This window comes from Argiope bruennichi, chromosome 3 (genome assembly GCF_947563725.1).
Source record: "Argiope bruennichi chromosome 3, qqArgBrue1.1, whole genome shotgun sequence".
NCBI classification, from domain to species: Eukaryota; Metazoa; Arthropoda; class Arachnida; order Araneae; family Araneidae; genus Argiope; species Argiope bruennichi.
In genome coordinates, this window is record NC_079153.1 from 91,585,998 (window position 1) to 91,610,650 (window position 24,653).

The 24,653-nt window shown below is 25.7% G+C and overlaps 1 protein-coding gene across 3 annotated transcripts; it reads right to left on the reverse strand.

Annotated features, from left to right (window-relative positions):
- Nucleotides 1–71: 71 nt before the first annotated feature.
- LOC129964013 (TBC1 domain family member 15-like) lies at nucleotides 72–21,539 on the reverse strand. Of its 3 annotated transcripts, none has more exons than XM_056078672.1 (14): nucleotides 21,253–21,539; nucleotides 21,027–21,119; nucleotides 19,088–19,223; nucleotides 17,176–17,389; nucleotides 16,033–16,144; nucleotides 13,673–14,002; nucleotides 11,867–11,970; nucleotides 10,976–11,070; nucleotides 9,769–9,885; nucleotides 8,723–8,823; nucleotides 7,055–7,154; nucleotides 5,639–5,736; nucleotides 4,938–5,054; nucleotides 72–2,188 (listed from the first exon to the last, which is right to left on the reverse strand). In XM_056078672.1, exons 1-14 carry the CDS (start codon nucleotides 21,271–21,273, stop codon nucleotides 1,883–1,885), a joined length of 1,944 nt encoding a protein of 647 aa, XP_055934647.1. In that variant the 5' UTR covers nucleotides 21,274–21,539; the 3' UTR covers nucleotides 72–1,882. The 3 variants fall into 3 exon arrangements, with proteins under 3 accessions (XP_055934647.1, XP_055934648.1, XP_055934646.1); XM_056078673.1 differs by having other exon boundaries at nucleotides 13,673–13,849; nucleotides 19,082–19,223; XM_056078671.1 differs by having other exon boundaries at nucleotides 19,082–19,223.
- Nucleotides 21,540–24,653: the final 3,114 nt, after the last annotated feature.

Here is a 24,653-nt window from a genome sequence, read left to right on the forward strand (position 1 = left end):
CCCACGTCCAAATATTATCCTGTTAAAATTTTTTTGATTCTTAGCTCTATTGAAGTAAATTTGTCCATTCCATTTTAATACACTTAATACTCATTCTTTAAACTATAAAACATGCACATATTTAAATCAATAATTAAAAATTCAGAATATTGTACCAATTTAAAAATCTCCATGATGCATAATTTTTCAACATTGTTTTAATTTAGTTAGCTTATATAGTAAGTACAACAAAGAGACAAAAAGGTGTAAAAAAATCACCATTTTGGCATTAAAAAATTATGAAACACATTATTTTGAAAATAAAAATAAATTAAATGTGAGCAATTCTTTTTTCAAATTTTAAAAATGTATAAGATCTTATAGTAATTGAAATTTAAAAATTTTCATAACACAAATATCATAGAACAAATAATTATTCTAACATATACAAGACCATATTATTCTGTATATTAGCATGAATAGTAAGAGTATTTAAAATATGATAAAGAATACAGCTTTTATGAAGTTGATGACTTAACTACTACAGATATATCTTTTATTACCACAATTTTTTTAACAGATTCTCTTAAAAACTTGTTAGAAGAAAGTCTTTGAAATTGAAAGAATGAATATTAGAATCTTTTAAATATGAAAATGCTGAATAAATATAGAGATATGGATCTTATGAGGATAGCTATTTTCTAACAAAGTAAAATCTATTGTCAGGTATTTATATGTCATATTTTTGCATTACGATTCTTCTTTTATATTTCTATTAAGATAAATGATGTGAAATATGGATGAGATAAACAGTTATACAAAAATACATGCTCTGAATGTTCATTGTCCAGTTCATACTGAGAAAAAACTTCATTCATGCCATTTCTGTAGTCATGAATTTGCTACAAAGTAAACTTGCACATTTCTTATCTCTTTTAATTATTTGTCAACAGAAAGTTACATGAATAAAATTTGTACATAAACTTTCATTGAAAAATCAACTCGTAAAATAGCATTTTGTAATTCATACACAAGTAAAATATTTTAACTGCAATGTGTATAACGAAGTACACCAAGGAAAAGGTCATCTAAATTCACTAACCATGTTCTTACACAAGAAAAGTTGCAAACTTGCGATATATGTGAAAAGCAGGGCTTCTTAAGCATCCCCCCCATTTGTTATATTTCATTTGAAAAATTATTCCACCACCCATCTACAGACTACACATTTTTTTCGACATATTCTACATATAAATAAAAAAGCAAAAAAAAAAAATTAAGCATAAATTAGTCAACAAACATTTTAGATTATTAGCAAAACTTCAATAAAATTATTTCTTCCTCTTTAATACTGTATTATTGGAGAGCTATAGATGCTTCCACAACCCAAAATTCATCAGAAACTAAAGCTTAAGAAGTCCTGTGTTGATACATTTTTTAAATCAATAAAGGATATATAAATCCATTTTGGATCTTATATTCAAGAACCTCCTTAATTTGAATTGTGAAGGCAAATCTACTAAAAATGAAGTTACTATCAAACAGCAAATATTGAAAGACTTGTTCAACTGAAATATTGTTTTCAGAGGACATATTTGGAATACCAATTAAAAAATTCTTTCACATAATACTTCATTTTTCCATCATATTCATGAGGCTTAATAATAGCACTTTAAAAGATTTTTTTTAAAAAAAACTTGTTTCATAAAATATGTAATATTCACCTCATTTATAAATATTTACACTAATTTTACGAAAGCAGATGCAATAATATTTAAATCATGTACAACAAAAAAATTAAATATACAAAATATTCACAGATCAGGATCAGTAACCGAGCATTATTAAAATTCCTGAGCACTTGTTCATAGGCACTCTATGCATGAAACGTAACATTTCAAATTCAGTATGGAAGATCGAACAATGTCGGATAGTTCTGATCCAGATCAACATATTCATCAATGGTGTCAGTGCTTTCATTTACCTCAGAGTTCTTTTTTGAGGCAAAAACTGCAGCACCATTCTTGCAGCTGGATGGTGAATCTTTTGATTTAATAACAGGTTTTTCTTCTACTGGCAAAGGATCAAGACCAAGAATTGCTTCAACTACATCAGAACGATATTTGCTGTTCTTAATCTGAAGATATATAGCTTCTGCTTTACACAGTGTTTCTTCTAAATTTATTTTGTAGGACATTTCATTGACATGCTACAAAAAAGTCACAAAATTAAAACTTCTGCACAAAATAGAATTGCATATGAAGATAGAATGAAAGTCTTGCTTTTAACACTAAAAAACTCAAAACAAACTCGCTTTTTTTATTCTAACCATTCTGTTACTAAGCAAATCATTCATATTTATTGGCATTATAAAAATTAATTCAAAGTTGGCACAGTAACAATAAAAAATCAATACAAGAAAATATAGGTTTAAAAATAAATACAATTAGATAAAAATAATAAACTTTAATCCTTTTTTTTCATTTAAAACAGTCTTAATAAATGACTCATCTCTACTACTCATCTAATAAAAGTGTGTGTGTGTGTGTGTGTTGGTAGTGCTCTACAGGGCAGATTGTTAGGCCCACAACTACGAAATTTGGTGCAAATATCGCTAAGTATGTAGTAATGTATACACTGGAGAAAATTTCTTGAAATTTAATTATAAATTAAGCTGTATTTCAGTGTTTTTCAGCAATTTTTTGCAAAAATATAACTACACAAAACTGAATTTTACACTATTTCAAAATTTAAATCATTTTTTTAATGGTACCAGTTTAATAATTTTACAAATTTTTCTTGAATATTGTCATTTTAAAAAATATGTATTTTGCCTAATTTCCAACAATGCATTACATTGTTGCCTTGAAATTCATTGTTTCATCAAATATTTAATCACATGATTTTCTTCCATTGTTAAAAGCTAAAGAAGAAGGATTTTGTTTAATATCTGCTTAGTGAAGAAGACAAAAAAAAAAAAAAAGTGACAATACTGGTAAAATTATTAGATGAATGGGTCATTTACATTTCTAATGGAATTAAAATAAAATGGCTTTAATGTCTGACCGTTTGACATGGACAAGAAATTATATCTAAATTATTTATACGAAATCAGATATAACCAATATCTTCAGCTACTCAGCTAGTAGCTTCAAATGACTAGTAATAAACTGTGAGCAGTTTTAATAAATATTGAATATTAATTATAACTAAATAAACTTACATAATTTAAATAATTTTAATAAACAGTAATACAGACAAAAAATAACTGAACAATATAACTTCAAAATAAAAAAAATATTAAAAATATTTCTTGGGACTATTTAAGTCAACATTTTTTACTGTTTGATTGATTACCTTATGTACCAATAAAATCCTCAAGTAAAATAAAGGCCATAAAAAATTACTCATCTACAAACAAAGGGGTTACAAAATATGGTCGTATCTAACTTAGAAAAACAATTCCTTGGCCTTTTTTGTTCGCCCAATTTTTATTAATAACTTCAAATTAACCAAAATGAATTTATATCATAAACAATATTTTCATACTGTGTCAAAAAAAAAATTCCAAGGGACAAAAAAAAAAAAAAAAAAATTCAAATTTACATCAAATTTGATTTTAAAATGTTCAAATTAGTCAAGATCCACAGTATATGATATAATTAAAAATTCCTTGATACACTTAAGTATCAAAAGAAACAAGGTATTCTTACAATAAAACAAGGGGTTGCAAACACAAAAAGCAACCACTACATGAGAGAGGGAGGGAAAGCTATCCCAGAAAATTGAACAAAAGAATGATAATTATATGCCTGATAAATAATATGGCACAAGTTGACTGGAATTTAAATGTACGAATAAGTTCAGACAGCATAAGTAATAAGTAATACCACAATGAATGAGCATGTTCAGACAGCATAAGTAATAAGTAATACCACAATGAATGAGCATGTTCAGATAGCAAGTCCTTTGAATATTTTAAGGATCACAAAAGTTTGTTTTTGACACTGCATTATTTTCTATAATCATATCTGCCTTATTGCTCATGACTTTCAGGGTTATTATTTATGCAATAATGTTGATTAATAATGTACCATAAGTCTTGTCAGAAAATCTATGAAACTACTATTATCAATATGGTTCATAAGCATGCAGACCTTTTGTTGGAGATAAATTAACTCAAAGAAAAAAAACTGCATTTAAATAGCATGGAAGGCATTTATGTCCACAGATGAGTCAAGATTCTGTCTGGAATCAATTAATGGCATATCTTTAAATAAAGAAAATGTAATATGGGAAAATTGTAATATGGCGAATTTAACAACTTCGACATGAATAATCCTGCATGTAGATTTGTAATATTCCTTTTCTGAAGTAATACTCCTTTTAATGGATAATAACACATTCATCTTGGAAACTGAATTTGAGAGTAGCGCATGAAGTATATGACAAGGAAAATATTTCCATAAAACTTAAAATTCTATAGAATAAGCATGGTATGCTCTAGAAAGATGAGTAGTTGATTGACTCATCTGATGATTCAAAAGTAGAGATTGCCCTTTGTTGACAAATGGAAGAGTGCCTCAGAATTTACAAAACCATTTGGAAGATTTAATGCCAAAGAAATGTTCAGTCTTTACAGTCTTACTAATATAGCATGAAATTTCAAGATAAAACATGCTTAATTTAAGTCTCTTTCATATTGAAAAACAAATAAAATTTCTGGAAATATTAGGGGTAGTTACTTATCTGTTAAACTGAATAAAATAATTCTATACACTAAATGCTCAGCTGTCAAATATTTGCAGAGATATATGTAAATCAATTTGAACTTTTTAAAAGAGATGGCTGGATATATGTGTTTCTTTAAGCCAGTGTATGAAATGTTAAATTTTTTAGCATATTTTATATATAAATTAACCCTCAACAAAAAATAAGTGAAATAGAAAAAAAATTACCTTTAAAATTTCTGTCAATCCATAACCATTTTCCATGATTGTCAGTTTTTCAGAATCTAATATAGCTATACATATTAATAGATGAAAATTTTTACAAGGCAATCCAGTCCATAATACCTATAAAAATAATAATTTCCAAAATCTAATTTTTAATCAATGAAAAGCATAAGTTGTCTCATTAAAATAACACAATACATCAAAATTATCCCAAATACTAATTTACTTAGACGTTCATAAAATTCACATCTATAAAAAATGATATTCAATTAATATAACATTTCTTAGCAGATTCAAAAAGTAAAAAAAATCAGCTATGTCTATTGCAAGGAAATGGCATAATGCTTATATGTATAAAATTAGTTTCAATTTGACAAACTATCAGTAGAACTAAAGAAAAAATTATAGGTTAATTAAAAAAATTAGTTAGCAAATAAGAATTTTAATTATCAAATTTATAAACACATTTTAACAAATTTCTTTCAAAAATTATTTTAGTCAGAGAAGAATTTGAATAAATTATTCTCTGTAATAATTTATTCAATTATTTTATAAATTTAATTTAATGCAAATATATTTATTATCAAGATATCTTGAAAAAAAAAGTTAATTGAATTAGTTAATTAGTATAAAAAATTTATTTGAAATATATTTGGAAAAATTATATATGATTGACAAAACAACAAACATTATTGCAACATTACCTCCCACAATCGCATGATTTCCATGAACTTAAAATCTCTCTTGAAAAGAATAAGCAGCCAGCGGAATGCAAAATACATGTTACCAGAATCATGTTTCTCTGCAATAAAAAAAAAAGTAATAATAATAATAATTTCCAATCTGAAGTAATAGTTTGATTAGCACAACTCTTTATAACCAGTATGTCAAAAAAATAACAAATGAAAATTCTATTATTAAATAATGCACAGTTCTATTGTTAAAAAAACGGAAGTTATTGAATCGACATTTTCCTAATATAGCCAACCAGAATGTGTTGAAAATAAGTTGCAAAAGAAATTTCATTAATTATTCTATAACATAGATGATTCATGGATGAATTTTATGAGTGGGGAAAGAAGGAAGGGCTGGTCCTAGGGACTTGTAAAACAAAAAGTTCACAAGCCCCCCATCCTACCCTGTGTTTCTGAGGGTCCAGGAACCACTGACTAATTTTGCAAATGAAAATGAATACACTGTTTGTTTGTTTTTAAATCCAAATGTACACATAATTTGAATATCATGAGGTGTTTTGGGGCATTTCCCTTCTACCAATCATGGGTAAGTAAGATGCTTTTAATTTCATGAAAAGGCTTAAAATAATAAATTATTACATAATCTGTGCTGTAAGAGTATTTAAGAGGCTTAGTTTAGGGTTAAACTAATATGGTACAATTAACGAAGTATAATTTTGTAAAGGAATAAATTGTATTAGTTAATATTTGGCAAATTTTCTACTGTTTAGCACAATTTGGAGAGAGATCTATACCTATGCTTTTGTCCCATTCGAAAGCAACACAGATACTATTTTAAGACGGAGTGTTTATGAGGATTTTTACTTAATGCATGTTGTTTAATGCAATCTGCTGACAGTATTATGTTACTCTCAGATTGTATGTTTTAGCAATAATTTATAATTTTAAGCCCTACACTCTTTTTTATCTCCTAAGTATTATAGATTTTAATATAATTTATATATCTACAAAATTCTTATATATCTTTAATTTCCAATAACTGGAAATTAAAACATAACTTTCAATTCAAAATAATCAATAGCATCAAAATTAATACATAATAATGTAAGTGACAAAATCAGGTACAAAAAAAATAGCGAAGCAGGATAGATATAAAAACATAAAAAAAATAATAATAAATTGAAAATGTAAACAAGCTGATAAATAAAGATAGGTCTCTAAATGCAATACGTAAAAAACACTTGAAAATGTCATGATTAGAATTATTATAGAGCAAACCTCATTTCAGAAAAGGTATAAAACAATCAATTTATAGAAATGTAATAGTCTCTCAAATATGATTATACATCTTTATGAAGACCATTACTATTTATATTTCTTACACTGTTTTCTTCTAGATAAGCAAATATATAAAATGTCATTTACCTAAATAACTGCAGAGCTGAGAATCAACAAAGTGTAGCAATCTATGCAAATCTTGTAATTGATTTTTCATACCTTGTTGCTCTAATTCAAAATTTGACCCCTAGAAAAAAAAAATTATTATTATTATTTAAAGTACACAAGAAAATTATTTTGTACAATTTTATTTTGAGTTAAGTAATAACTTGCGAAATTTCTTTTTATAATTGCATGCATAAATTAATACCCAGCCAAAAAGAAAGAAGAGAACTAAAGAATATTACTTTAATTTTATGGCATTGTGTGGATTTTCAGACTATTCAAATGGAATGTCAAGTAGACAAAATTGAGTATTTTTCTACATTCAATTGAAGTATTAAGGTCACTGAAGCTGCTTGCAAAATGTGTGCTGTGCATGTAACATGCTCACAAGAGCATCTTGAATAATAGCCTTCAAACATATAACAAAGAAATAATTAATTCCATTTCTATCTTTATTACATTATACAGATCGGTCCATCAAGGACTTAAGAAATTCGTGATAATTACAATTGCTTTTAGTAATTAAAAAATATTTAACTGAATACTTGATCATAAAAATAAGAAGTTACTGGTTCAGTGTTTGATTCCAAAATCAATTACATGTAAATGCCATTACCAAATTATGGAAATCAGTTACAAAAGAATTTATCAGCTTTTAATATGCTCTGAAGCTAGCAAAGTCCTTTTAGATATTTCATAATTAGTGGACATAAATTAGGGGGTAAAATGTATTTATGAAGCAAATGGTTGAATAAAAAAAATATGGAATAACTTAAGTTGTAATAAGAAAAATGGATATGATATAAAAAGGAACAAATTATGATGATATTTATAATTTTTAAACTGATAAAATTATGTTTTATTTAATTATTATGTTAATGGTCCAGGAATTTTTATTAAATATAGCCTAATTAAAAAAAAAAGTTTTTCAATCCTAAACTTTATCATATCCATAAGTAAGCATGCTGCTTCATTTAGAAGATAAATTCTGCTTTCAATGAGGAAGGCAATGAAAATACAATTTTGAATAGCAGATTGATAATTTTTGCTAATCATATTTTGAACATTCAAATATGAATTTAAAAAAAAGGGGAGGGGAATCAATGCAGTGATGGAATATTTTTTTAATATTCTATTTTCAGGTAGAGCTAATATCTTTTTTTATTGAAAAATATAACATTTGTTTAAAAGGTGATTTTTTTACAGCTATTATTAATAAATTTTGTATAAGAAACATAGGAATGGCATTCACAGAGTTCCAATATATACTACAATAGTAATATTGCAATGAGCAATATTTCAATCCTTACTTTTATTGAACGACCGATTCCAAGGTTTTGTTAAATTGGTTTCCAACATGTGAAATCATGAAAAATGCATGTGTTTTGTTAGTCTTTTTTTGAAGTTATCCCTTAATTGAATTTTCAGCTACTTAGAGATCTGCCATTACTATTTTTAAATATAAGCAATATATAAAATTTAACAATAAAAAATCAATGCCTGAAGACCAAAATCTATAAGTCTTTGAATTGCTGCAGGACAAAAGAAAATAAAGATTTACAGAAGATGACACCTATAAGCAAAAGTAGATTTCTATCATACCATAAAAGTTAAATATTACAAGCTATTTAACTGTTGAACAATACTCACAATAAGTTTTAACCATCCAGCAAAACACCAAAAGGCATCTACTTCATCCTGCATTACAACTAATATTGGTGATAAAAGATCACTCATTCCTTGAACGTAGCCTAGAAATAAAAATAATAAAACTTCAAACATTTATCCAGTTTTAAGATTAAATTCAATTCAGCTATATTTAAATCCTATTACAAAGCAACTAGTGGGCTTATTTTAGGATAAACATTGTAACTTTGATTTGTTGCCAATATCTGAAATGATGTCCCATTCTCCCAATATCCATATCACATCAGTGAGAGGACATCTAATCCCAGCAGATTTAACATGCATTATGCCCTTTTAAATAACAATTCTTTAGAGGATTTAGATTTCAAACTTGAAACTTTCAGGGCTTGAAGCTCAGATTTTACCACCAGGTCACTGTGGTCCTCAATATTTTAAAAACTCTCTACTTATTTAGGATGTAGAGTTAGCTGTATAAAGAATATAACTTTTGAGGTTCCATCATGATAATACAAAAAAAAAAAAAAAAGTTAAATACTATTTCACTATTTCATTTTTGCATTCTTTCTTAATCAACAAGAGAGGAAATAACTATATGCAAGTTATTATATAACTATATGCAAGCCTTACAAAATATGCAAAATGTAACCGATTGACAAACACTATTCGATAACAGCATTCGTTCCCAAGCAAAGTCAAAAGAACAATATTATGCATATATTTTGAAACAATTTCCTTAATACACATGCTTTTTTCACATTTTTCAACATTTGTATGCAAAATCAGTTTCTAAGAAATCATCTCAATTTTAAAGATTTTACTTGAATTAAATAAATATTTTTAATTATTCTTATTTCTTGCTTCATCTTATTTCTCATATTTTTGGAAAACAATTTTTCTGATGAAATATGGTTAGAAAAATTTTCTCAAAGGCAAAGGGATCAAACTTTTTAAAAATGTCCTTCTCTATAATAATTCATGTTTCATGCCAAGAGTCGCCTTCACATATCATATCATATAAAGTACAAAATATTTTAAAATAAATAACTAACCTAAATCAAAATTATACATGCAGTATGTCATAAGTATTTCTTGCAGCATTTGAATATTAGCATTGTTCTCTCCTTCAAAAAATGGATGTGTTCTGTCTGTTCTGCTGACATCTTTTTCTGTAACAACAAAAATTCTTATATTAAAAAAAATTGTGCAATCATTTAAAATATATTTATATATTAATATTTACTATGTATTGCATTTACTAAACAAAATATTTTTCGACTAAAAATGTGAGAAAACAATTAAAAATTCATCCTCCTATAAAAACACATTTCTCAGTACAACTGTCAAAATAATACATAAAAGGCAAAATGTTTCATATGCAACAAATCAATAAAATAGCAATGTTCCCATTTTAGCTCAATGCCTGGATGAAAATCATGTCTTATTTTTTACTGATGTGTATACTCTGACAGCAAATTACAATATTAAAAAGTTTTTAATCTAATATACAAAAAAGTTTTTACACGCTGATCTTTATTTTTAAAAAAAACTATAGGAATGACATTTACTGTTCTGAATACATGAAATACAGTGAATAATCTTTAATTAAATTTCCCATCAAACTTTAAAGCATATTTTAAATTAAACTGCTAAATTCGCAACATTTCGTAAGTAGCCACAATATTATTGATTAAAACAAAAATGAACAGTTTTTAAATGTGAAAATTAAAGAGTGCAACCATAAGTGATTAATATTAGTTTCTAGCCGCTCTTGCCAACCAGCTGGCTCGCCAAGATTAATACTTGCTAAAATTTTCAATTAAATATTCTATGTAGCTTGGTGTCTTTCTCTTGGTCTTTTAAGCAAAACATTTTTAAGCTTCAAATTTTGACAGCCATATAACTCTATTATAGAAGCCTTAAGCTATTCTATTAAATATATCATGCATCTCTTATTTTCTGTCAGCTCCTATAAAATTTGAAAATAAATTGAAAGAGATTAAATTTCAATTAATACAAAAATACTTCTTGCCAAGCATATTTTTTTTTTAATATGAAAGAAAAAAAGAATTGTTAAGCATTAAAATCTTATATTCACTACAGAATAATTTTAAAAGTTTAAGAAATATCTCAAAGAATTATTCAATAAAAATTTCTCTGATTCATCACAAAATTCAATTTTCAACTTTACTTTCAGAAAGATTTAAATGAGTAAAATGATGCCAGTTTCAGAAATAAAAATAAATATGGATATTTTACCAATTAGGCTTTTTCTGTCTCTTAAAGCTGAAAATCTGGATTCTTGATCAGGAGTAAAACTCTTCCACTGTAACTTCATCTGAAAATAACTTTCACTAGAAAGAAAAGAACAGTTACCATTAACAAGGAATATTTTAAATGTATATAGACAAAAAAAAAATTCTTTTTAAAATTTAACACTTTATAATTTCTTAAAGGATAAGTCAAAAACGAAAACTGGAACAAAAATATTTTTGAGTAATGAAAGTCTGCTATTAAAGCATTTTTATTTAATTTGCCTGTAAGTTAATTATTAACTTTACAAAAGTTATCAGAACTTCGAACTGACACCAAAAAGATTCTTTCAATTAAAAATGAGATACAGGGCTAGCAGAAAAGTAGAAAGGCAGAAGGGGTGGGGGAGGGGAGGAATGGAGATTTTACTAAATTTCACTATTTTTTATTTAAATTATTAAAACAAAACATGATAGACAAGGTCTTGTTTCTACCATTTATGATAATTATCTTTCCACAATTAATAGCAAAATGTCATCAGATATTTATTTTGTAAGTAATACTGCTACATCACAATACTTTTTTATGATATTCTATGAAATATATATAAGAAGAAAATACAAATTATTGATTAATAATTTTAATACAAATTATTAATTATAACTTAAAATATAAATAATTAAATACAAATAAAAAATGATACAATTTTTTAAATATGGTAACAAGTTTGAATAATAAAATTAGCACAACAACCACGATAAAAAAAAGTCGTGTAAAAGTTATCAAGTAGATTTAAATGTTCTTTGTAGAAATTAATACATTAGTTATTAGTACCAAATAAAATATTAGCAAGAAATAAATTAAAACTTTAAGATAAGATAAAATACAATATCTTACCTATTTTTATTCTGGATTACAGCTTTCTCTTTATTTGTCACATCAGGGCGAAAGACATTCAAAAGATACTTCCATGCTTCTTTGCGAATATTATTAGCTAAGCCCTGAAAACATAAACATATATCAAACAAGAATATATAGGTTCCATAGAACTGAAAAGATAATTTAAAGTTCTATAAGTTGACACAAAAAAATGTAACAAAAAATAATAGAAGAAATTAAAACTGAATAATTAGAAAACAGACACCAGCTTTTCCTATCAATGATTTTGCAAAATTTTCAATGGAATTTCAGCTATCTAGCTTATTATGCATGAATATGTTTAGAATAAAATTAAATCAAAAATTAATTGAAAAGATTCATTATACAAAGACTTAATTAGAGGTATGTAATAATAAATAAATTAATTCTGATAGGAAATGTCGCTGAAACAATTCAAATTTTAAAATGTAAAGAAAGCTCTAGAATATTAATAAAAAATAATAAAATCTGCACTAAGCAGTCTAAAATATTTTTGAGACTGTTATAAAAATTATCGTGCGCATGAAAATGTCAATTTTTGCATTGGAAAACAATAGAGAGAATATAATATTTTTCAGAATTCTACTTTTTAATAGGAATTCTTCAAAACAATGGATATTGATGGATCAGATATAAAACAAGTAATATCATATACAGGTTATAAACAATTAATAAAAACTTAAATATACTTAAGATGAAAAACAAAATCTATGCAAAGATAGAATCCAACATTTCAAATCATCTTGAATTTATTTTCATTTTGCAATTCTTTAATCTGGTACTGATTTAATATTCATTAAAGTATCTTTGAAGACTTATCTAAGAGCATAATAAGAAGAGCATGAAAAGGTATGTCTTCCCAATAGAAAAAAATAAAAGGAAAAGGTTTGTTTATCAAATAAATGCAATATAGTCTAAATTAACCTATCCAGATATTAGACAGTCAAAACAAAAGATGTAAAATAAGTTTGATTTAAACGCTGAACAGCTCAGCAAGAAAAGATATTTATCACATAAACATAACTGTATCTGAAAATAAAAACTATTTAAAATAGATTACAAAAGTTAATCCCATTATTATTCATCTGCAAGCTGTTTATTTTCAGCAATGTAGTACAATTTGAAGATAAGTAAAGAATTTTTTGACAGTTAACGTCATTTAAAAAAAATTTAACAAATAAATCCTTTATATGATTCAAAGTTCAAAAAGTAATTTTTCTGAAAGAAACTAGAAAGGCTAGAATCTATAAAGATTAAAAATAATATGACATAGTATACATGAAGTCCTCAGTACAAGAACAATTATTTTTCTCCCAATAAAAGAAACATTTGAAATTGAACTGAATTAATTTCAATAAACTGTAAACATCATAATATTGGACTAATTTTAGGACATATAGGATGTAACATTTATCAATTAAAAAAGTATATGACTAAACAAATTAAACATTTACGAACGTGTATCAAAATGAATAAAAATGGCAGCTAAACATCTTTGTGCTCAAAAGGGCAACAATTTAGAAATGTCATTAACTGAATTCTTCAAAAAATATTACTATAATAGCATTAACAATGAATTGCTCTCATTAATTATACAAGTTTGTATAATTAATGGGAATATGGGAAAATAATACCCATATTCCTACTCTTACATTCCATACTTTAATTTATCATGACCAGAATGCATTTGATAATAAAATACATTGGGGGGGGGGGGGTAGTTTTAATTTACATAAATATTATGCATTTAAGTAATCGTTTATAAGAAATCAATTGCATTCTTACCCCTTTAAAAATACGTGCTTTCAATGACTCAAATTCTTTTATTCTTCCTTCTGCGTCTAGATGTGAATTCCATTCTTCCAATGTAACAGGTTCTTCACGATTTACTGCTGGTCTAGGAGGCAACTCTATGCAAGTAATCAACTCATAACCAGGCTCTTCTTGGTGATCAATATTGAGCTGTAAATGGTTTCCAGGAATCATTTCAGAGATATCAATCTGAGGAAACTTGGAATCGGCTTCACTGCCATTGTACAGCATATAATCCAAGACATAGTTTGTTACTTTAGAAAATCCACCCATAGCTGTGTTGTATGGATCATGAAGGATTTTCTGTTAAAGAAAGTTTTAATACCCTTTAAGGTATGATCCTTTAAGGATTAAAAAAAATATACTACAACACTCATGATGTACATCAGCTCTAAAGCATTTGGCCAGAAATTTATCATATCTTAATTTAAAGCAAAGACATGAGCAATTTCTTTTAAATTACGCTTAAAAAAATTTGAAAAAAATCGTAATGAAAATCAGTATAAAATTAATAACCTATAATTATAATAAACCAATATAGTAAAATATCAAAAATCAAACATTTCTGAATTTCTTAAAATGCCTCAAAAATAAAAAATAATAAATAAAAACCTTCAAAATGACAATACTTTAATTTCAAGATGTGACTAATGAATGGTAGGTATATTGAAAATTATTTAGGAATGAACCAATTGAAAATTGTTTAAGAATTTGGGAATGCATATTGATTTGTTCTACTACACAAAAAAGAAATAATGGAATATATTTGGTTTATTAATAAAAATGAAGTGAAACTACCTATAAATAGTAGCAAATTAATAAAATCTTATGGAAGACTTTAATAGAAGTTTTTGACAGGCAAGTTTTTTTACACTACCTTAAACATTTAACAGAACCTAACAAAGGGGCATTCAAGAAATTAATATGGAAGCTCAGAAACTCAATCGGAGAATAAACTTAAAATGTTCTACAGCAAATATTGAAAACTATAATTTCGCTAACACTTGTAAAATTTTAAACGTTAAAAAAATGTTGATTAATACAGAAAATTATAATTATATAGCATGAAATATTGCAATATTTGTGCATAAAATATTTATAAAATCAACTCTCAAATTCTGAAAAAATAGCACCAGCAATGGTTTATACTTATCCTAACATATAAACAGTTTCTATTCAATACAATATAATTATATAAATTATAAACAAAAACTATTGATATTATATCTCTAACTAGACTAATATATGGATATTCTAATAATTTATTTTTATATATTGCCATATTTGCCATTAAATAAATATGCTAAACTAATCAGGTTTTAATTTAAAATAAGATGAATACATAAAATATGCAGGAAAGAATATAAAGACTTTCTTATTAATTACCACACAGCAACTAGTATGAAATATATGATAAAAAATAACATTGCTTATGCATTATAATTCAGAAAACGAATAATAATGAAATATAAACTATTTTATTCTTAAATGATTACTAGTATATCATCACATAATCAAAACGTTCATGTTGCAAAATGTTTTTTTCTCCCTTTTATACAACTACAAGGCAATGCAAAAAAAAAAAAAAAAAAATACAAATTTAGTTAACAATAATATAAAATAATCACAAACAAGGCAATGAAATACAACAAACATCTTAATTGCATTTCCCCCTGCCCAGAAAAAAATATCTGCTCAGTATTTTGTAGCTAATAGGAATCCTAATTACATGGCATACAGAGTAATCCAATAAGGAAATTTCTTTTAAAAAAATAAGTTATTCTATCTCTTACACGCCTATTCTTCAATGCAGTAATAAATTTCCCATTAAGATAAGTCACACAAATCTATATTTAATTTCACTTATCAATTGAAATAAAATGCAAAAATGACACTTTTCAAAGTATCATTTGAATTGGTAAATTATTGAGCAATTCTTATTTTTTTTTAGCTAAATACTGAAAAAAAAAACATTCAATGGCAATCAAGATATATATTACAAATATAAACAAACACAAATTATATATAAAATATATGTACTGAAATTATTTTAAGGAATGATATTTAAAATAAAAGTTTCACCTTATTTCATTTTTAAATTGCTTTTAAATTACTGAAGAAACAGCATGAATTTCTTACAGCAATATACTAGGAACTGTGAATACTAAAATTAGGATGGTAAAATAAATATTTTCAGGACATTTACTTTAACCAATTTTATTATTTCTTACTGTAACAAAAATTTCAATAAACCTTTATTTTTTTTATTCATAACTATAAATGTTAATCATATTAAATACAATTTAATAATAAATAAAGAAAATAATAATTACTGTAATAATGTGAGATTTACTATCTGTAAATAAATCCAATTCACTAAAAGATTTTTCAAGGGCTTCAACTTTAGGATCAATAGTTAAGTACAAATTGCTTTCCTTTTTGGATCTGTGAAAAAAATATATCAAATTAAATTATAAAGTAATAATACATAATCAAATTAAATGATAATGATAAATGTCAAATTAAATTTGTTAATAAAGTTCAGTCAATAGAGAATCAATAGTTGAAATAAAAACATTTTTGCCTAAATAGGATAAGTTTTCTAATTATTTGAATACAAAAATGGTAATAACAGACAATCAAATATAAATTTTAAACACAGTTTTAAATGCATCCAACAATACAGTTTTTAAAATATATTTATAATTTGAAAAATTGCGTTATTTGGTGCTAAATTCATCAAAGTATATAATGAACTTAACATTTCATGTTTACAACAAGTAAATTTATAAGTACGAAAGTAATAGATGAATTATTGCACTCTGTCGATTAAATGCCATAAACTTATTTGCATAATAAATATATTTCCAATTGAAATTATACAATTAAATAAAATTCTTAATAAAATATAATTCATCAAGATACATTATTTTTAGAAAGACCATCATGAAGACCATTTTAGAAGACCATATATTTTCAAACATGTTACATAAACTTTTTTGAAATATATATATGATAATATATATGAATTTTATAAATAATAATTTTTTAACATAAATTAATTGAAGAACATAAACATATTTAAAAGATATAAAACTTATAAGTTTAAACTCTTTACATTAATTCTCAAAACAAGCCAGCCAATTCCTTCAAGGTTAGAAGTATGAATAACTTCTTTAGCAAATAAATTTCACTAGACTGCTAAAAAGAAGCAAATTTTAATTTATTTTTAGATTATTAAAGACTAATGCATTTATGCCAATTTTATCCACTGATATGCAAACCTAAAAAAACTTGAAATTTAATACATATGCAGCTTTTCAGATTTAATGAATTCTAATTAGCTAATAATACTATACTATTAATCATTAAAAGAAATTTACTAAACTCACATTTGTAAGGAGAATTAAAGAATGAATTATTTGAAAAATACAATTTAAAAAGACAGAAACAAAATATCTGTTCACGAAAATTACCTTTTAAAATTTACATAATTATCAAGGGCAGCACAGAATTTTCCAAAGTCACATACATCAAATTGAAAAGAAGGAATATTTGTACCATCTTTCAGCAAAAATGTTATAATTGTCTTATGTTCTTCAGATAGATCAGTTCTTTTATAAGACTTTAAATCAGCAATGTCAAACTTTATGACATTGGGCATTTTAATAGATTTAATTTCAACTGCATCTGAAAAATAAACATTTTTATTAAAAAATTTTTAAATACTAACATCATACAATGCTTTTATTTTTAAAAATAAAAGATTAACATCCAAAGATATGATACAAGATTTTTAAATAAATCATAAACAATAAATCCATACTTTTATCAAAATAGATTCAAAAATTGGGAAACGTTTCCCGGCAGACATGTTTCAGCTTTGAAAAGAGCCAGCAAAATGCTGCAAAACATGCTTGTATATTTTACATAACCATGGACAACTAATGCTATTTGTTAACCCAGATCTGAATGAAACCAGAAAAGCCAAAAGGAAACCATGAACTGGAAAACAGCAGGTTGCACTGCTAAATAGACGGAAAAATGCATCCCCGTGGAAATCGCGAGCTGCACAATTTTTGATACTTTTACGTTGCCCATGGAAATTGCGGGATATACAGCGAGAGGATTAAGAGTGAACACTTTTTTCATCTTTTATCATATTTATAACATGTAAATAAATGCAATAATAATTTTTATGGCATTCTCCATCCCAAAAAAGATGTTCATGCAAGCCATCTAGTACTCCCATAATTATGTTATTATTTATATCCTCATTAGTAATTATTTATACAAAACAGGACAAATTTTGAAGTAACAAATTGCTTTTATTTAATCAAACTCCTCATATTTATATAAAATTATAACATTCAAATCAAACATTCAATCACATAAATCAATAGTATTTTCAAAACGCACTTTAGTTCACATTCTTTTTTCATAATCAATGACACACAAACTGACAGTAAAAAGAGATGTATGAAGTGTGTCAAATTATTAAGAGTCCAGAATATAATAAAATTAATCTTATATATATTTTTTTTAATTATATAGTTTTTAAGCCAGAATAATTGATATTCTACTTAATAATTCTTCATGTTAAAAATGAATAATATAATTTCATGAAGCTCTCTATAACTTCAACATCTAAAGAATATACAATATCACAGTGGTATGCAGCCTTTAATTTTCTAAACATTTCTGACTTGAGTTGTTAACTATAACGAATTCCTTGAAAGTTTTTGTATTAATATAAATTTTATCCTTTCTGTACTGAAATGTAATTAAACACTGTCTATTCTTCATTTTCTGTAGCAGTTATAAACTAACAATAGTAAATTTTAAATTCTAAATAGAGATATTTTATTTTAAATAAATAGTTTATATATAATATTGCGCATAATTTTATGCTTTGTCACAATTAGAAAAGAGTTTAATCATATAATTCATATTTTAAGATTAATTATATACATATAAAAATGAATGAATATACTATCACAAAATATTTTTAAAAAATAGATTAGCAAAATATAGTAATTATTTTAAAAACTGATCAGAAAAACAGCCAAAATCACCCCTTTCAATATTTTATAAGATTAGTTAAATAATTCTCAAAGAATTGGCAATTGGCAAAGAATGCCAAAAAAATTAATTGGTGGCTAATATAAAAAAAAAATGTTGGTTTGAGTTGCTATATTGGCTATGAACTCTGCTATACTGACACTGACAAAGAGCAATGCAAAATATCACAAATATAAAATGAAACAAAGAATATTCGCACATAAATAGAAAAGTCAATAAGCTTATAAATTTATTTAAAGTCAAAATAAATAATTTTAGAACAAATCTTTGATATTTAATAGTCTAAAGGAAGTCTTATACCAATACTTTCGTCATGATTTGCCTTATATCCTACAGAGGATGATACATCTTCCCAGTCTAAAGTTTCAAGTTCAGGACTATTAGTTTGACTTTCATCAGCTTTCAACCTTAAAGGATGCCATTCTATGTCAGGCCCATGATTCTAAAACACATACAAAAATACATTAATGTTTTTTAATTATTATTATTATTATTGATATAAAAATTATCTTACATATAAAGGTACAAAATAGTTTGGATATATTTTATTACATATATTTATTGGTCAAATGGCAAGGATGGGATTATGAGTAATACAAAGCAGATTCTATAAGCATAAAGACTATTTATTATGAATACAAAAATACAAATACTGATAAACTATTCTTATTTTAAAGCCTTGTGTAACTTTTTTTTAATGTTACTCTTGTCTTACTGTATCAGCACATGTCTAAATTCCCTACTGATTACAAATAATATGTTAATGAGCCAAAATGTGCACTACATCACTGCTAAGTGAGATTTAAAAAAAAAAAATAGGTCAGAATCATACGCTTCAAATGTAAAGAACTAGAAGGCTGATATCAAGTTTTGGCATGGAAATCATGAATCAGTATCTAGCACGGGTATTGAGTAATTTAATAAATTTAAAAAAAAAAAAAAAACATCTTACTATTTTCATCTAGAAGCAGAAATTTAACAACTTTAAGATGGAATGAAAATAAAGAATCTTTATTCTTGAAATATAGAAAATATATAGAATAATTCATGCATTCAATGATTGTGTATTCTAAAATAGTCAACGAGCATTTTTAATATTTAAAACAAATTCTAGAACAAGTAATCACATTTATTTGTGTGTGATATCAATTAAGGATTTTTAGCTACAAAACCATTATCTCCATTATGGATAATAACTTTGTGGTTTTAACAAAATAAATTCAACAATAAATATCTATCACTATGGCAATAATCGGCATTAATTTTGCTATCAATAACTTGGCTTGTTCAGATTACAATATCAGTATTGTGGCTTATTTATCACTCAAGAGAAATTTGTTAATTGAAATAGCTTAAACGAAATTCCTTCCAACTTTATAAGCAATTGAAATGGAAGATTAGTCTTATTTTCCAGTGATTTAAAATGAAATAAACTTTCAATTTGTATCAAAATTATCTAGTTTAAATGGAGAACTGAAATATTAAGCTAACATGGTCTACAATTAATTAAAATTATTTAAATCAGAAGAATTAGAAGAAAATTTAAATGATTTATTAAAAAGATTAGATTTCTGTTATTTTTTTTAAAGTAAGCACTGAAAATGCATATTATGATTTATCTTTTTCTTTATTTTGAAGTTGTTCACATTCTTGACACTTTAGCACCAAAATTCTCTATTTCATATTTATACTAACACTTATGAAATTATATCCTTTAATACTATTAGGGATTATCTTTAATTCATTGAATAAACTGCTTATAAAATTTTCTTCCAAAGTTCCAGTCTGACAAATATTTTTATGAATAACAGAATGGACAAGTACATATTATGTTAATGATTATTACTACATTAGTCTGTTTTTGACAATCCATTGGAATTTGTTGTGGTAAAACTTGAATTTAGGAAATAAATAGAAAAATTAAGAAATCGATGTACAGATGCAAAATTTTTCATTCTTTAACAAAAGTAAGCTGCATCTTTTTAAATTAGCAATTCTTACATGACCTTTAATGCAGTCAATTAACTTCTTAATTAAACTTTACCAACCAATAATATATAAATAAGCTATTTATCGAATTTATGAAAAAAAATTATAAGATTAAGTATAAATTTGGGTATAAAAATTTCTTTTTACAATTAATAAAACTTAAGTTCAAGGGTTACTTCAAATATAAATTGATATCTTTTTGCAACATTATCTCTATTTGAATCACAAACATAAATAAAAATATAATAATGATTACTTCTTCAACAATCATCAGCTTCCCCACAAACGAAGCCTCGTCCTTCATGGGTCCTACAAGCGTCACAATTACATTTCCCAGTTCAAATGCAACCTAAATAAGGAAATTTTTCAAAAAATTGAAGATACTATTTTTAAATACAAAAGAAATATATAAAAAAATTCATCAATTCATACAATGTTTTACATTAACTTAGGAATAACAAAAAAAAAATATCTATACTTACACTCCTTTTTCTCCCTTCCATTTCCTAGTTAAAATTAAAACAATTTCAAAGACGCCAGAAACGATATTAACAATCAATCGTCACAACATATTTTTTGCTTTTACGCAACAAATAGATTCCAGAACAATGAATAATCTTCACCTTCACAGTTAAATTACCTCCCAAATTATTCAAGCAGTGCAAAACTCAATCGATTTAGCTCATAAATTTATTTTTGAGCAAGACTAAACAAGAGCAGTGTGACTGACGGTGAGGTAATCTAACTTTCGTCAACAAACAAACGTTGGAAGTGTTTAGTTGTTTCATTCTGTTCAAAACTGACATTGTGAAAGTTGCGTATTATCAATGTCAATCATCTGATTTACATAAAATCAAAGTAATAATTAAAATAAATATTTATAAAGTAAATAAGGAAATATTTGTTTAAGTATGATGTTCGTTGGTATTCATTATCTCAATACGTCAGTCATCGACTTCTTCAAAAAAAAATTTTAGAAAAGATAATTGTTTTGGTTCAGATTAGGGCAAGGTACCATTGCGGTATTGAAATGAAGTCATTATCTGCATACGCATGAGTTCATTCTTTGTAGTTTTCAATTTTGTTTGTAATGGTTTGAAAAAAAATTACTGTGGAACTAAGTATTTTCAGTGAAGAGATATAATGGAATAAGAAGACGCAGAACCAAATATATTTAGAAGCAAATATGAAACATAAAATTAAAACTTGAAATGAATATAGATAAAATCTAGTTGAATAAATAAATTAAATGCAAAACAAGCATTCAAAATTTAACTATGGACTATCGCTCTAAGTTTACAATTGTTTCGAGCAATAAATTAATTTATCTAAAGTACAGTTTCTTCACTGTTACCTTGTTAATCTCGGCATCGAATGCGAAGATATTACTCATAGTCTTCAAGAATTCGATAAGTGTTTTGTAGCCCGAAATAATAAAATGACATTAAAATATTTACGCAGTGTTTGTCATCATGCTCTGCTAAATATCACCAATTGATATTTTTGGATTATTTATATCTTCAGGGTTAGAGTAAAGGAATCATAGTCTTAAGCGGTTCAATAAAAGATAAATAATTTACAACAAAATTAATTCACGTGATTACATAGTCAAGAAAAAAATAATTAAGTGTGTCATTTAACAGTTAACTTCATGTTACTTTACACTGTATAGTAATATCGTACTCTTTTGTCCTATATGATAGGCAATGGATTCCAACTTAAATTATTGAGCATTATTTTGTGAATATCACGTAAGCGTGATTGGCCCTATCGATTGTGTAAAGATAAAAAGCAGTTCAATAAAGGACATTTTAAACACCTCGTGTATTATTTTCGATTTTTCCTTACAGAATTATTTTCGATTCTATAGACTGAAAGGGAAAAAAATGAAGTGTTAATTAATGTTTATTATAAGCAAATTTATAAAAAAATAATTGTTTTGAAATTTTATGAACTGTTTTTAATTAAAATCATATCCACATAACACGCATACATGAATGTGAGAGAATGTGTATATGCGTATGTAAGTGTATGTGTTCGTGTGTGTGTAATGATATCTCTTTCCTAATATTTTTCCTAATTTCGATCCTAATATTTATTCTTAATTAGTCAATCTTATTTTATTCTAAATTCTCTCTTATTTCCTGATATATATTCTAATCCAAATCCCCCTCTTTTTATTTAATTATTTCTGATATGAGATCTAAAAATTGCTCAGTTTTGAATTTCCGCACTCCGCACATCAAATGCCCAGGACGTTTTTTTAAAAATACCTAAGATCTTCTTTCCCAAATTGACACATATAGAAGAAAGAATCCCTAGAAGAATCTCTTAGTAAAAATCACCGAGAGAAAAAAATTCTTACTTTGCTCTTGTGTAGCGATTTATATTAGAATGAAAAGTTCTATATTTCGAATGATTTACAAATTTAGCAATATGTTTTATTCATTTTTACATATCTTTATTTATTATGTTTATAAAGATAGAATAGTGTCATCGATTTTTAATTTACTTTCCAGAAATGAAATTTTGTACATTTATGTGTGTCATCGATAACAGTACACACTTTAGCATTTTCGGAATCAACAATTAGTCAATAAATTAATTTAATTAGTTTCTTATGTATATCATTAGCGTTACCCAACAGTGAACTCGAAAACAATTGATTTCAAAATTACATACAATTTATAACAGTGGTTTATAAATTTTGAAACAAGCCATAATAAACCATAAGTTAAAGGTTTCTTATACTTTCTTTTCACCCCAATTTTCTACCTGTTTATACCAAAAGCAATAAAATAATACGTTTTAACATTGCGTAATGATAAAAAAAAAAGTAATTCCAGGAAATTTCAAAGAAATTCATTAAGTAATCATGAGCTTGTATTTACAAATATTAAAGAATTTTCAAAGAAAATATTCTATAAAAAGTTTCTTAGCCAAATTATTTTTAAGTTGATACCATGCGATGTCGCAATTCCTCAGTTTAAAAAACTTAATATGTGTTTAAATATGTGTTGATGAAATATCTATTTTTGTGTAGAAAAGAAAAACTAAGCAACATAGGGTGAAAGAAATCTGTTTATGAATACTTTCCTTGTAAAAAATATGATGTGAATACAAATAATTAATTATTAGATAAATTTAAATAATAAAATTTCTGAATATGGCAATTGTTTAATTATTTATGTAAATATTAAGAGAGAGTGAAGGACTTCCCAGCACATAAGAGAATTTTATAATAGTAAATTTAATAATGAGCTTTCAAGCCAGTTTTCAGTATTCACTAAGTACAACCGTTAAGTGTGAAGTGAGAGCAGTTCGTTTCTTGCCCAGCTATTTTCTTTTATGAAATTAAATCAGTCTTCTAAAACGCTCCTTTGCGAGGTATTACCCCAAATAACGAGTAATGCCGCACTCTGAGTGGCGGAACGGACATTATATGGGTTTGAGCAGAAATTTTGCGAATTAGAGGTAAAAACATTGTTTTTTATGAACGCTATGAACATAAATGGAAATATGAATCTAATTTGATCCAAAATTCGCGCATTTTTACTAAACTAAAGTACAAATTATTAAAATCGCGTACATTATTAAACAAACTTAAGATAACAAAGCTAAAATTCTCACAGCTTTCACACACGTAACCTGTATATGAACTGCACCAAAGCAAATTGAATGACTAAATCTATTACCATCTTAGCAATTTTGAAAACTTATTTATTATTTACTTATTTAGTGTTATTTAGATTTTTCCAAAATTCTTAGATGTAGAGCAGTTTCATCCTTTTTTGAGTGTTCCAATACATCCGCAAGCTTTTGCACCGTTATTATTCGATTTCCTTTAAAATGTAGCTTCGTTTTCCGATTATATTGTACTTTT

What these genes read in the sequence shown, in the direction of transcription:
- LOC129964013 (XM_056078671.1), bottom strand. Translation starts at nt 21,273, where the DNA reads ATGGAAGGGAGAAAAAGGAGT. An exon ending in GTAAATCTCACATTATTACA is followed by an intron (nt 14,003 to 16,032) that starts GTAATTATTATT and finishes TTTCTTTAACAG; the next exon opens with AAAATCCTTCATGATCCATA. An exon ending in CTGGATGGTTAAAACTTATT is followed by an intron (nt 7,155 to 8,722) that starts GTGAGTATTGTT and finishes TTTTTTTTCTAG; the next exon opens with GGGTCAAATTTTGAATTAGA.